The sequence below is a fragment of the Zootoca vivipara genome, chromosome Z1, assembly GCF_965207765.1.
Source record: "Zootoca vivipara chromosome Z1, rZooViv2.hap1.1, whole genome shotgun sequence".
Taxonomy (NCBI): domain Eukaryota; kingdom Metazoa; phylum Chordata; class Lepidosauria; order Squamata; family Lacertidae; genus Zootoca; species Zootoca vivipara.
In genome coordinates this window covers 18,460,402-18,473,822 of record NC_142583.1, presented here as the reverse complement: position 1 = coordinate 18,473,822, position 13,421 = coordinate 18,460,402, and the positions used below count along the sequence as shown (strand labels likewise).

Here is a 13,421-nt window from a genome sequence, read left to right as displayed (position 1 = left end):
GCCAGGTTTTGGCTCGCTTTTTTGTTGCGCACAGAAGGCGGAAGGGGCCAGCAGGACTCCCGCCGCCACCCGTCACGCCGGCGGTGCGGAAGGGCCAGTGGGCCTCCGGCCGCCGCTCTGCCTTGGGCCATGCGGCCCACAACGTTCCGGCGGCGCGGCTCCCGCCGCCGCCAGTCGCCCCGGCGGCGCACCTTCCTTGATCCGGCGGCCTGCCAGGTTGGCGCCCAGCAGCGCCGCGCGGAACACCACCTCCTCAATCCAGCAGGCCGCTTCCTCGATCCGGTGCTCAGCGCGACGCTGATCGGTGCCGACCTGGCAGGCTGCTGGCAGGCCACAGTCTAAAAGGCAGTAGGATAGAAGAACCATTCAACAATTTCTTTTCATGAAAACAGTTCAGTGCCACTCAGAAATCTCAAAAAAGAGCAGCGCTGATACTCTTAAGACAGAGCAAACGCCTGGGACCCGGCAGGCCGCCTCCTTGATCCGGCGCGGCGCTTCTGGGCGCCGACCCTGCAGGTAGACCTATGGCTTATTTTCGGGGTATGTCTTATATTTTACAAAGTTTTAAAATCCTGCCCTGGCTTATTTTATGACTATGGCTTAAAAAGAGGGAAACACGGTAGCAACACTATTATGTATTAACTCAGACTTTTCATTAGTGTTTGAAATCCAGGGTGTACATTATTTTCTCACCCCCACTGTCTTTTATCGTTTACCGTTGTTTTCAAATTATTGTATAATGTGTTTTTAATATTTTGTTGCAATCTACCCAGGGACGCCAGTGGCGCTGTGGGTTAAACCACTGAGCCTAGGGCTTGCCAATCAGAAAGTCGGCGGTTCAAATCCCCGCAATGGGGTGAGCTCTTGTTGCTTGGTCCCTGCTCCTGCCAACCTAGCAATTCGAAAGCATATCAAAGTGCAAGTAGATAAATAGGTACCGCTCGGGCGGGAAGGTAAACGGCGTTTCCGTGCGCTGCTCTGGTTCGCCAGAAGCAGCTTAGTCATGCTGGCCACATGAGCTGGAAGCTGTATGCCGGCTCCCTCGGCCAGTAAAGCGAGATGAGAGCCGCAACCCCAGAGTCATCCGCGACTGGACCTAATGGTCAGGGGTCCCTTTACCTTTACCTTACCCAGGGAATGTTTACTTTTGAGCAGTTGCATGAATCTAACAAGTGACTATGAAGATGTACGGCAAGACACAGAAAAATATTTTAAACAACAGAAAGCATTTGTAGGCAACAGCATGTTTCAGTAAGACAGGAGTGCCTGGCGTGCTCTGGTCCATGGGGTCACGAAGAGTTGGACACGACTAAATGACTAAACAAGGTTCAAATAATGGAGATTCTGCAGCTGGGAAAAGAGAGTGAAGGCCAGAGCAAGCCATGCTATGTGGTCTTTTTAAGCAATATGTCCCACCGTTATGCAAGGGAGAGATAAAGGAAGGAATTTGCATTGCCCAGTAAAATTTCTTGATGTATTGGCCCTAGCAGTGGGGAAACAACACTTGGACCTGCTTCAGGATGCAAATGTCTTAGGCCAGTCCTGGTGATGATGCGAATCATGGCAGAAGCAGACTAGCTTCTCTTCAAATTACATGATTGTAGGAAATGCAAGCCAGTGTTGGACAGACTCCAAATGGAATGCCATATGCGGCTTATTTGATAGCCGTAGGCATATTAATGTGAACGACGACCAAGTGAGCCATAAACAAATTACAAAGTGCTAGGTTTATATTATTTTCTATAAAAACCCAGGTTGTAGTTCATGAATGTTTTGACTTGCTTGATTGCTATTCGATAATAAGTTAAATATTCAGAATGCATTAGGATTCAACCCAAATTAGGTTACAGGTGCTATTTGTGCTAAACTGCAGGGCATTCTGGCAAGCGGTTTAAATAATTATCTAGGGGCCTCTAAGCTAACCAATTAGTGTAGCCCACTGAAATGAAATAAATTTCTAATTTAATTTATGTAGTTTTGTTGAATGGCAATGTTAAAGTAGCAGTATATTCTAAGCTTTGGACAGAAATTATTATAATTTAGTTATTAAACTGGGAGCTGCAAGATGGCGTCGAGGTAAGACGTGCTTGCCGGAGCTCCTCTTTTTAAGTTTTATTAGAGCTCTTCTTTTAAGTTTAATTAGTGGCCTTATATCCCTTCAAACTTCTCGAAGACGGATTGAGGTTGCTCTGTTGATAACGCCAGGAATTCACACTGTTGATACTTGTGAAGTCGGCGTTGTAAATCAGTTTTAACGAGCTGGATTGCTGTCTTCTCCGGCAGCGAAAAGATGGCGAACGGCACCCAGTCAGCGTGAGCTCTCCGATCTATCTTTTTAAAAGACTGTTTTTAATTACTATAGAAATTTGTTAAATTCGGTATCGTCTTGGTACCCTTTAGGCTTTTTTAGTTTTTAGTTCTTTAGTTTTTTATTTTACTTTTTAAGCTAGTACTTTAGTTATTTTAGTATTTACGAGGTTATCTGGGAGATATCCACTGACCTGGAATCCTGGGGGCAGCTGCATGAAGAGAGAAATGACTCAACAACCGCACAGCACTGCTGATAATAGGAGAGGAATTGGGAAACGTACCAGAGATATAGAGGACATAGAGGAACTGGGGTGCCTGCCTCTTGCCAAGCAAACTAAAATTAGTGAACCTTCCTTTGAAAGGACAAAGGATACTTTTAATATTCCGGTTTCAAACACTTTCGCCCCGCTAGCAGAGATGACTGATGAGGAAGTCACCCTGAAAGAACCTTTTGATAACCTGGATGCTAACCCTTCAAGTAATAATAACATCAATTTAAGAAGATCTACAATCACTGATATCCATTCGAAAGACTGTATTAAAGATCAAGAAAGCTGCCTCGCTGGTGCATTATCTGAACATTCGACCACTTTAGACCTTGTTGCAAAAACGGTGGACTGTATCTTTAAATATATAAGAGACATCCGAGGATCCTTAGAGAAGATTATTTCTCTTGTATCACTAAAAGGTAAAGACAGTCCTCAGGAGGCATTACCAGAGACTAGAACTACACAAATGCCCAGAGCACCTGTTTTACCTCACACACCTCGCATAACCCCTCAGGCTGCTTGCAACCATGAAAATGAACAAAATAAGGATGAACAACATTCTATACCTTCCCATAAACTGTTGCTGCAAGCTACCAAAATCTGCCTAACAGTTTGCCCCTTCAGAGGCCAGGTGATTAACTGGTATTACAAGAGTGAGATAAGGAGGCATCTAGCTGGACTTTTGGGGGTAAATCCTTACTCTATTGATTTGATCCATATTGATCATGTTAGCAGCAGGCCTCAGATGCAGAGAGTGCTGCTCTCATTTGAATCCAAAAGGTTCCCTACACGTATTATGTCCATAAGAAGATATTTAATCAATTTTGGAATTTTTGCTACAAGAGTTTTTGCTAATACCAAGATATACCCTCTTTTACCTAACTGCTTGCTCAAAAAGAAAGCAGTTAAGTCTGAGGGCCTACCAGTTACCACGACTCCAACTCCCCTGGTTGCAGACCTAATCAGCTGGATTGATGTCCCCCTTCCGCCACTGACGAAGGCTACCCATTTGGAGAATTCCATAGAGCATGAATTACTTCTATCCTTTTCCCACCTGCCAAAATCTGAACGAACAGAGATAACGGACAGATTGGACGAGTTGTTGCTCTGGCTCCGTAACTCAGAAGACCATGCCCATATAAATAAGATGAATCCCCCCCCAATTTTAGACCATCCTACTGAAGCCCAAGTGGAGCCTGCTTTAATAACCCCCAATCTTCAATATGGCAGTACATTCCATGGGGATGCTAAGCCTGTGCAGGAACCAGTGGGAGATTCGACAGCCCTTTGGTCAAACTCGGAAGCTGTGGCACGGCTGAACGCCCTTTTGGAGGCAAACCGAAAAGGTTGCCTTCCACCTGCCTTACATTGCATGTTCCCTACAGCAACTGTTGACCTAAAAGGTCCATCTCCCTCCACCTTAGATGCAGAGGCCATGGATCTGTCACTAAGTGATACCCCTGTGCATCAGGACTTACCCCTGCAGTTACCAATAATTAAGCCCCAGTCTTTGGCTGTTGCTGCAGTAAGTGAGGCTCGGAAACTGTCTGGCAAGCAAGCTACAATTACTTCCTTCTTCCAGCCTATTGCTCCCCCTTGTAGCAGGCATTCCCGGGTGGATTTCTCTGAGCAGATTCCGCAAGGGCCAGCATGACCCAAAGGGGTGACCAGGAGGTCACTTACTTTCTTATCCTGGAATGTAGCTGGTATTAAACCTAAGTTGATGGACCCATCCTTTGTTGCTTACATAAAAAGCAACCGTATCCTTTTACTGCAGGAGACATGGGCTTGTGAGGACTTCTTTTTATCAGGGTATAAGGGCTTCTACCTGAGTGCAAAACAGAATCCGTCATCACCAGGTAGGCCGCAAGGTGGGCTGGCTACCTTTGTCTCCTTGGCCTTAAATCTCCAGGCGGAACAAATCGACATCCAATCGTCATCCATGCTAGGTGTAAAGCTACAAACAGCAGAGGAAGTGTTTGTGGTAATCAATGTCTACCTGCACCCAGTTTATAAGAAAAATCTGGTTGACCAGAGATGGAAGGAAATTCAGTCGACACTCGAAACTCTCCTCGATAAATACTCTGAAGCCACCTTCCTGGTCGCAGGAGATTTTAATGGCCGATTGTCTTACTCTGATAAATCCTTATTTACTAAATACAAGAAATACCCTCCATTATCCATCCTAACTACAGACCTTTTACCCAGGAACTTCAAAGACAGTGTTGCCACATATGCAGGCCTTAAATGCAGGCAAACCTTGTTGGCCCTTAATTTTCATCTGTTAAACGGAGCTCTTAGTTCTGATTACCCAGCTGAATTTACTTTCTGGTCAGGTTCCCGAGCCTCTACCATTGATTTTATCTGGACATCAGTAGAGTTGATTCCCAAAATCACTAACTTTAAGGTGGTAACAAGGCTGGAAAGTGATCATTTCCCCTTAGAACTTTCCCTGACCCTGGCTGGAAATCTGGACACGTATTCCTGTGTGCCTTTAACAAACAAGCCCACTGGGAAAATAACCTTCTCAGTGGCTAAATTCCTTTTCCTGGCGCTCAAGTGTCGGAAACGTATAATCGAATGTCTTGATGTGGGTTACCTGTAGGAGGTTTAGTAGTGCGGTCATACCCCATTTATGTATCCCGCTGATGCCCTCAGTTTTATATTTTTATGTATCCCGCTGATGTCTTCAGTTTTATATTTTTTATATTTTATGTATCCTCCTGATGCCTTCAGTTTTATATGTTTATCTTTGTATTGTGAAATGTTTTTGTTCTGACTATCGGTCGAATAAAGTATATTGATTGATTGGTTATTAAACTTGCGCTAATCTGCTTTTAGTGCATTGGGTGCAGGAAAGTCACTTAGGTACAGCAAATTATGCTTGCCAATACTAGTTCAACTGCAGGGCCAAAATCTTGCCTACCTCAATTGGGCAGCCAGACAATCGCTGCTCCTTGCCACCTCTGAAATGGATGCATGCAACTCACGTGGTCACATCATCCAAAACTCAGTTTGACACTGCTTGGCAGCCAGATGGTACGCTATAGCAGGAGGGACGTGGCCCAACCGTTGTTGACTGTTGCTTACTGACATATGGGAGCCCTGCAGATTCAGTTTTCCATATAAAGAAACAGGGAAAGCTGCCAAAAAACCCAACACCCCCTAAATCCAACCCATCATTATGCTATGTTCTGAATTATTTATATCAATGTCGCAGAATGCAACAATACTTTACTATCTGTGAGCATTCAATATGGAGACCCAGTTCAACAAAAATGGGCAGGCACAAGGCTAGCGTTCAGTCTAACCAATCATGGTGTAATAAACCAAATTGGTGCGTGCAAATTTGTCTCCTCTTCTGCAGGTGAGGTGGAGGGCCCAATCCACATACTGCGCACTAGCCACAGAAAATCCTATGAGCGCTGTGGTTGGCTAAACATGGATGCTATAAAATGGGATAGCTGTCCCCCAAAGAGCCCTGAACATCCACTTTCCACTGACATCATGGGTTCTAAGGGCATTTTGCACTTCTGGGGGAGATTATAATGGCATTTTAACATTTGGGACTTAAATCACTAGCCATCTGATATTGAGGAAAGAAAAATGTTGCATGATTCTTAATTTTCTCATTTGTTTTGCTTGTTTAATTTCCCCCGTTTTTCCCTTGCTGCATTTTCTTCCCTGGCTTTCTCCTTCAACAGAAGCTTAGTGCTAGGCTTTGGTTTCATACAGTTATTCACTGTCATTCCCTATTATTTTAATTCCGCTGAGTTATTTTTCTTAGCTGCTTTTCTGTCGCTTCTTTCCTCTGTTGGGTTTTCTAGTGTTCTAGAAAACCCACTTTTGTGGTATTTCTTTTAGGCTGTACCCTCTTCTTCCTTCCTGGGACCATCTTTTTATTCTCTAGGTCTCCCCAGCTGTGTTCAACAAAGAGCACACAGCAAGAATAAACAAAACCACTTGAAATTAGGAGTGCAAAAAATAAAACTATAAAATTGGAACCAGGGAGAACTGTATTTCAGCTCTAAGCACCATGTGGCAAGAACTATTGAATGAATGAATGAGAAAATTGTATATATATATATATATATATATATATATATATATATATATATATTCAATATAGCTACATGACACTTAAATATATTTAATGGCTCGAGTATTGTTTTGCTACGCCATAATCATTCCAATAATACTTAACATTGCTATAAAGCTTTTTAAGTGATTAGGAGCGCTTCATATGCCTGAGCTTCTTGAAATACATGCAACCACCTTGTAAGGAAAGTATTTTTATTCCCATGCTGCGATTTTTCAAGGGACTGTGATCCTAATTGCAATCAGGGAGGTAAAAAAAAGGAAAAAGAAGAAGTCCTCTCTATTTAGCACTCCAGCCTATTTAGCACTCCATCCCTGGTTTCCTCTTATGCGAGCAAGTTCTGTGTTAATTTCCAGGTAAGATTTATTCGAACGCCTCTGTCTCAGACAGCCCTATGGGGTTGGCGCCTACAGGTTCACAAAAGAGAATACCTAGGACGTGCACAACGAACCTCTGGGAATAAAACTTTTTAGAAACTGTCCAGGAGCCAGCTTGACAGAAAGGTTTATGGGGAAAGGGAAGCAGGAGCCAGAGAGAACTTCTACATTAAAGGAAAAGCCAAGCCCCATGAGGCAAGCAGGAAGGCAAAGTGAGGACTGCACTGTCACTTTTTTTTAACAGAAAGCCCCAGTGGGATAAAGCAAACCATCAAGGCCTATAGTGGACTATGACCTAGTTTTCAAGTGCATGAGAAGCAAAAGATAGAGTGGGGGGGGAGGAGAAGGTGGATGGATTAATGTGGACATGACATCTATTTTGGAGGATGCAAATTTTCCACTTGTGCTCGCAGCACGGAGGAGAAAGATGAAGGAACAGTGTGTGAGTAGATCTTAGCTCTGCCACATTTCCTTGCTAATACCCACCTGCCAATTTTGCATTCCAAAAAAAATTTGTTGCACGCATGGAAGCTGGGGGAGAAAAAGCGGCCATGGTGGATAAGTGAACGAGTTGTTGCAAAAAGATATTGTCATCTGGAGGAGACTTGGCTGCCTAGATAAAGCACTATAGCCCCACCACCACCACCACCTTTACCTGGGAGTAAGGCCCACTGAACTCAAGTGTGGGTTTCTTCTGAGTGGACACTTAGTTATTTACTAGATGCAAATCAGCAGCAACAGATCCTGGTCTGCTAGGTGCTGGAGTGGATTTCGCTCCACGCCTTGCAGAGCCAGGCCGACACTGCCGGCGGGCCCTACGCCCCTCGGCAACATCCAAAGACCCCAATCTGCTAGGCGCTGGGGTGGATTGCACCCCATGCCTTGCGGAGTCAGGCCCAGGCTGCCACCAGGCCCAGCACTGGCAGCAGCTACAAGCAGTGGTCAAAATGCGAGTCTCAGCTCCCGCTGGAAACAAACCAGGACTGCTCCAAGAAAATGCACATGGCCAAAAGAAGCGCTAACCCACCTCCTGGTGGGCCGCTCCCTTACCTGCTTGTGATTGGCCAGACAGATAGCCGGCCAATCAGGATTTTTTAAAAATAAAAATGATTCCCCCCCTTTTCTTCTCACTTCCATCTGGGGTCCCCATGCCTCATGCTGTGCCATTTCATTTACGTAATTTTCACCTGTGACCTCCTTGGAATATCCTGGGCCCAGGCTGTGAGAATATTGTTTGCTCAAAAATGGAAAGAAGAAGGTACACTGACGAAGCAAGGATGGATAAGGAAGATGATAGACTATGCGGAAATGGCAAAACTTACCATGAGGATCAGGCAACAAAATGAGAAGAAATTTTCACACAATTGGATAAAAGTTATAGAATATGTTAAAGAACACTGCAAATATGTTAAAACATTAGCAGGGTTGTTGTAACATTAATGACGGGATAAATTTGAACAATTTATTTATCAATTAAGATTTGAAATTTATAGAGAAAAAATTATGATATGGAAGATGATGATTGATTAAATTTGGAAGCCAGGACGGGGGGAGGAAGTCAAACAAGATGAATTTGGTGAACAATGGAATGTAAAAATGTTGTTATCAAAATTTTTGGAAAATAAAAATATTTTTTAAAAAGGAATATCCTGGGCCCCTTGGTTGGAAAACACTGGCGTAAATCACGAAGCGTTTTCTTACCAAGCTACTGTGGTAAAAAGGAGTTAATGCTGGAGTCCTAGATAACAGCCTAGTGTGTGCCGAGAGAATTATTAATCTCCCAGAAGGCTTTTCTGCCTCGTGCTTTAGCAGGCATACCCTTAGATTAAACTCCCATCAGTAGATCTCTGTTTTTCATCCATCTTTCATTAGCACAAGGCTTAGAAAATCATCTGGTCAGGTACCCTTAAAAGGCTTTTCATCTTCCAAAGAGAAATCCAACCAAATAAATTACTACAAGGGAGGAGTCCGATTAAAAATAAATAAATCAAAAATTCCAAGGACCTCAAGATAGCAATGACTTTCAAATAACTTGATATTCAAGATGTAGGAGCTGCTGCATTAGTCATAATAATTCTTGTCTACCTGGCAATGAACAGGAGAGAACCCTTTCGCTAGCAAGGGCCATGTGAGATGTTCAAAAGCGACTCTCTGCTGTTCAAAGCAGTAGGCAGGAGAAAGGCTAAGCACATCCTTCCCCCCCACCGAGCACATCACTGATGCAATTTGTCTCCCTTGTTCTGCCACGTAGCAGCTGCTCGTGGCAGAGGCTCCGGTTCCCATACCCAGGGGCCTTGCTGTTTGTCATGCTTCTGTCCTTGGTCACCAAATATCTAACTTGCCAGAAAGAGTCATGTGCGCAGCTATATTCACATAAGAGGGAGTCCACAAAATATAATGGAAAGGCTTGTTCTAATTGGTTAATTCTAAATTTAGCCTTCCTAGTCTCCCTCTGCCTCTTCCATCCAGGCATGTTAAGCCACTCTCTCAAACACAACTTTTTTCTCCTTATACTAATACCCCGAGGCAACAAGCAGGCATCAGAAGTTCCCACCCCTTTCCTTCCTCTATTTGCTGGACACCTGTCTTTAATTTCAGGCCAGAGACTTTAAGGAACCAGTCATGGCTCTAGGCTATGCTTGCAGGCCTATTCAAGCAACTCTCTTTAGTAAATTCTGGTGAATCTGGAGGCTCTTCTTCGGGCAAAAAGCAGGAGACATTTCAAATGAAAGCCGAAATAATTCAACAAGACTTAACAGCAGCAAAAAGTAGGGGTCATTTGCACTACTCTAAATATGTTACAGGGAGAGCATCTGTCTGACATAGGTAAAAGGTAAAGAACCGATGGACGGTTAAGTCCAGTCAAAGGTGACCGTGGGGTTGCGGCGCTCATCTCGCTTTCAGGCTGAGGGAGCCGGCGTTTGTCCACAGACAACTTAATCCGTTCCGGGAGTCCGTTCGACTCCTGAAACAGTTAAAAAACCAAGGCGCGGCTTCTGATTGGCTGCAGGAGCTTCCTGCACTCAAGCGGAAGCCGCGTCGGACATTCGGCTTCTGAAAAACGTTTGCAAACTGGAACATTTACTTCCGAGTTTGCGGTGTTCGGGAGCCAATTTGTGAGGGAGCCAAGCCGTTTGAGAACCAAGGTGCCACTATATACTTATTTCTTCTGAAACTCACCCCTCTACCCCAAGCTGCTTTTCCACCAACCAATGTTCTAAGCCCATGTCTAGCTCAAACACAAACTGGAGCAAACACAAATCAATGCGGGGTACAAACAGCTGCTGGAAAGGGGCAGGAGAGAAGAGTTTCAAAACGAAAGTGAATGACAGGAAAGGGTTAAGCACCCTCTAATACAAATTACAACCACTCTGGGTACTTTGCAGGTGAGTGGAGGTAAAAAGGCAGCTGTGCCAAATGGAGTTTCCAAAGTCCTACTGGTCAGATGACTGACGGAGTTTCAGAAGCACTGCACACCTGGCTTCTATAAGCGCCGACACTCAGCTGATGAGTGGTCCCAAGCACTGGGCTTCCTAGGTGGGCCATATCAAAATTTGGCCCATGGCGACTTGGGGAAGTAAGGATCCAGTTCCCACCCTTGACATAGGAGATGGAGAAACTGGGACTCCGTTGCACACAATGGTTGTATTAACATATGGCTTTTAAATAATTTTAAAATATATTTCTAGTGCTGTTGATGGAAGACACAAATTTTGAGAACTTCCCTTTATCGAGCTCCATTCTTAGATGTATATCTCTGATTGTGTGTTGCTTTTAAAAAAGACCTACATGCTACAAAAATTATTTTACAAGATGAATTGTCACCGTCAGGGGAAAAAAAAACTTTTGGTGGTATCTAACTGTTGGAGATGCAATAGGGATAATGCTTCTCTAAAATATCATTTTTCAGTGTCCTTTATTTAAATATTTTTGGCAAAAGGTAATTGAAACTATCAACAGAACTCTACGGAACAACCTTACATCGACAGAACAAAATATCCTCTTGAATTATATACCCAGCACATGGAACCTTACAAAAGGACAATATGAGTGGACTCTCCATGCCCTGACCATAGCAAAAAGACTGAGACTGATGGATTGGAAAAATAAAATTGCGGCTCCTTTCCACGACCGGATTGAAGCCTTACGCGAACTCGCAACATATGAACAACTTGCATATAAACGCAGACTTGCCATGGACTAATTCAATAATATTTGGAATCCATTCTTACAAATACTGTAATAGGTTAAGATCTGGTGAAGCACAATACCAACCTTGTAAAGTATACAGTTTTGGGTTTTTCTACCCTCCCCTCTTTATTTCCCCTTCTACACGGGTCCTGTTTCTCTTTTTTTCTCTCTCTCTTTTATTTACGTCTCACCATGTTTAGTGCACATATAATTATGTACTGTACTTTTTGAACTTTCAATAAAGATGTTAAAAAAGAAAAAAAACCATTTTTGTGAACTATATGACAGAAGCGATAAAAGACAAAACTTATTACAAGGGTGCTGTGTTTCATCTAGAATGCAAACATTCTACAGAAGCAGATTTTAACACCATAGAATAAATGTATTCCAAACTCACCGGCCATTGTCACGGCCTACACCCCAGACTCGGATGCTTACGATGGGCTGTGAATGAAGAATACTGCGATCCATGGGGTCAACCAAATTTAGCATGTCGTTCTCCAGGATAAGATACATGTCCTTTCCCTAATCAAGAGCAAAAACAGCTATAATCTGTTACTCACTCAACCAAGTGTTTGCCCCTATGTAATGCTAATTCAGGTGGCTTTGCCCCACCACGCAAGATGCTACTAGGAAAGGCATTTACGTGATGCTTAAGCCTTCCTCCACCCACTTAAAGTATCTTCCACCCTTCCATATAATATGAGAAAGGAGGGCTAAAGAAAGCACCATCTCATGCAATGCATCCTTAATTTATAAATTACTATCATGTCTGCTAAGAGTAAGGCAAAATCATTTGGGGGGGGGGGGAATCGGCAGTTGCTGTGATATGCTCCAAGTTTAGAAGCAGTTTATCTCTGGATAACAAATGCTTGAAATGACCAACAAGGGTGAGCTTACACCCTTGGACTACAAGGGATGCTTGTAATTCTTGCGTTTTTATAAAACCTTTTTAACTCAAGAGGCCACAGGTACTGAGCCCCCCTGTAACCATACTGGCCTCTGATTACAGGGGGACACAACCGAGGAGGCCCTTCAAAGCACTTAAACTTGTCCTGCACTTTGGGCAAGGAAAGAGCAGCCATGGCTGACTCAGAGGCACCTTCTTTTTCCTTGCCCGAGCAAACAAAGCCATTGCTCTAAACTAGCTGTTTTACTTCCTTCTTCTTTCTCAACAGTGGCTGCTTTTGCTGAAATATGAAAGAACAGAAAAAACCAGGTGCCACTAGAGAACTGGGAAGTATGATAAGACAAGAGAGATTTCTTACCTCTCCCCAAATGCCAACCGTGTCCCGTATATCGTTTTTACAATAAGAGAGCTGTCGGATGCAATTGTTCACAGCAACGCTGCTTTTCCCAGGAGCCAAATCTTCCTCTGCCATTTCTACCCATCCCAAAGAACGAACCGCAAAGCACTGTAAAAGAATAATGAAAAGGAGTGTTGACGTTTTAGATCTTAATGGCCTCCACACGATTGTGTCATATTTTATTTTATGTAAACCCACATTTATGTTGAGGACAGCCGGTCAAGCCTTTATACTGTTGTCATCTTTTGCTCAGCAAGGCAAGTTGAGAGTAGAATCATAGAATTGCAGAATTGGAGGGTACCCTAAGGGTCATCTAGTCCAACCCCGCTAGCAATACAGGAATTTCAACATCTCTCCCCCCCCAATCGATTTGAAGCCATTCTGGAACCTGCTTAGCTTTCCTAGCCATTTTATTGCTGAACCACTAGAACAAAAAATACAACTTTCGAGCCGTTTGGCCCCAAAATGACAACTAAGCATTCCATTTTGGCGTCTGTAACCCTGGTTTCAGGAGCCATTTGGCACCAAGCTTATATATCGGAGTTTCTAACACTGCTGGGAAAACAGTGTCAGGACAGCAAAAAGCCCTACCCATTTGAGATGGCAATGACAATCTGGGATTGGGAGCAGTGTCCGGAACTCTCATTGTTCTAGAAGTATTTTGCGACAGGGAATTCATTAGGGTGAACAGTTTATGAGTTCTAGGTGCAGTACTTCGCCTAAGATTTCAGATTATAACTGCAGAGTGGAAGGAGAGGACAATCTTTTTCTGCCTCTCCACTTCCAGCTACTCTCTGGAGACTGGAGAAGAGGATTGGCAGGGGAAAGACTAGATCAGGGATGTCCAACTGGTCAACCGTGATCGACA

General features: G+C 43.7%; 1 protein-coding gene across 15 annotated transcripts in view; it reads right to left on the bottom strand.

Annotated features, from left to right (window-relative positions):
* Positions 1-13,421, bottom strand: part of APBB2 (amyloid beta precursor protein binding family B member 2) — a 162,904-nt gene that overhangs the window by 37,472 nt on the left and 112,011 nt on the right. For all 15 annotated transcript variants that reach the window (XM_035112957.3, XM_088658904.1, XM_035112960.3 and 12 more), the window contains 2 exons: positions 12,515-12,661; positions 11,644-11,771 (listed from right to left, as the gene is read on the bottom strand). In XM_035112957.3, the coding sequence (XP_034968848.3) occupies positions 11,644-11,771; positions 12,515-12,661 (275 nt within the window). The remainder of the gene's footprint in view (positions 1-11,643; positions 11,772-12,514; positions 12,662-13,421) is intronic.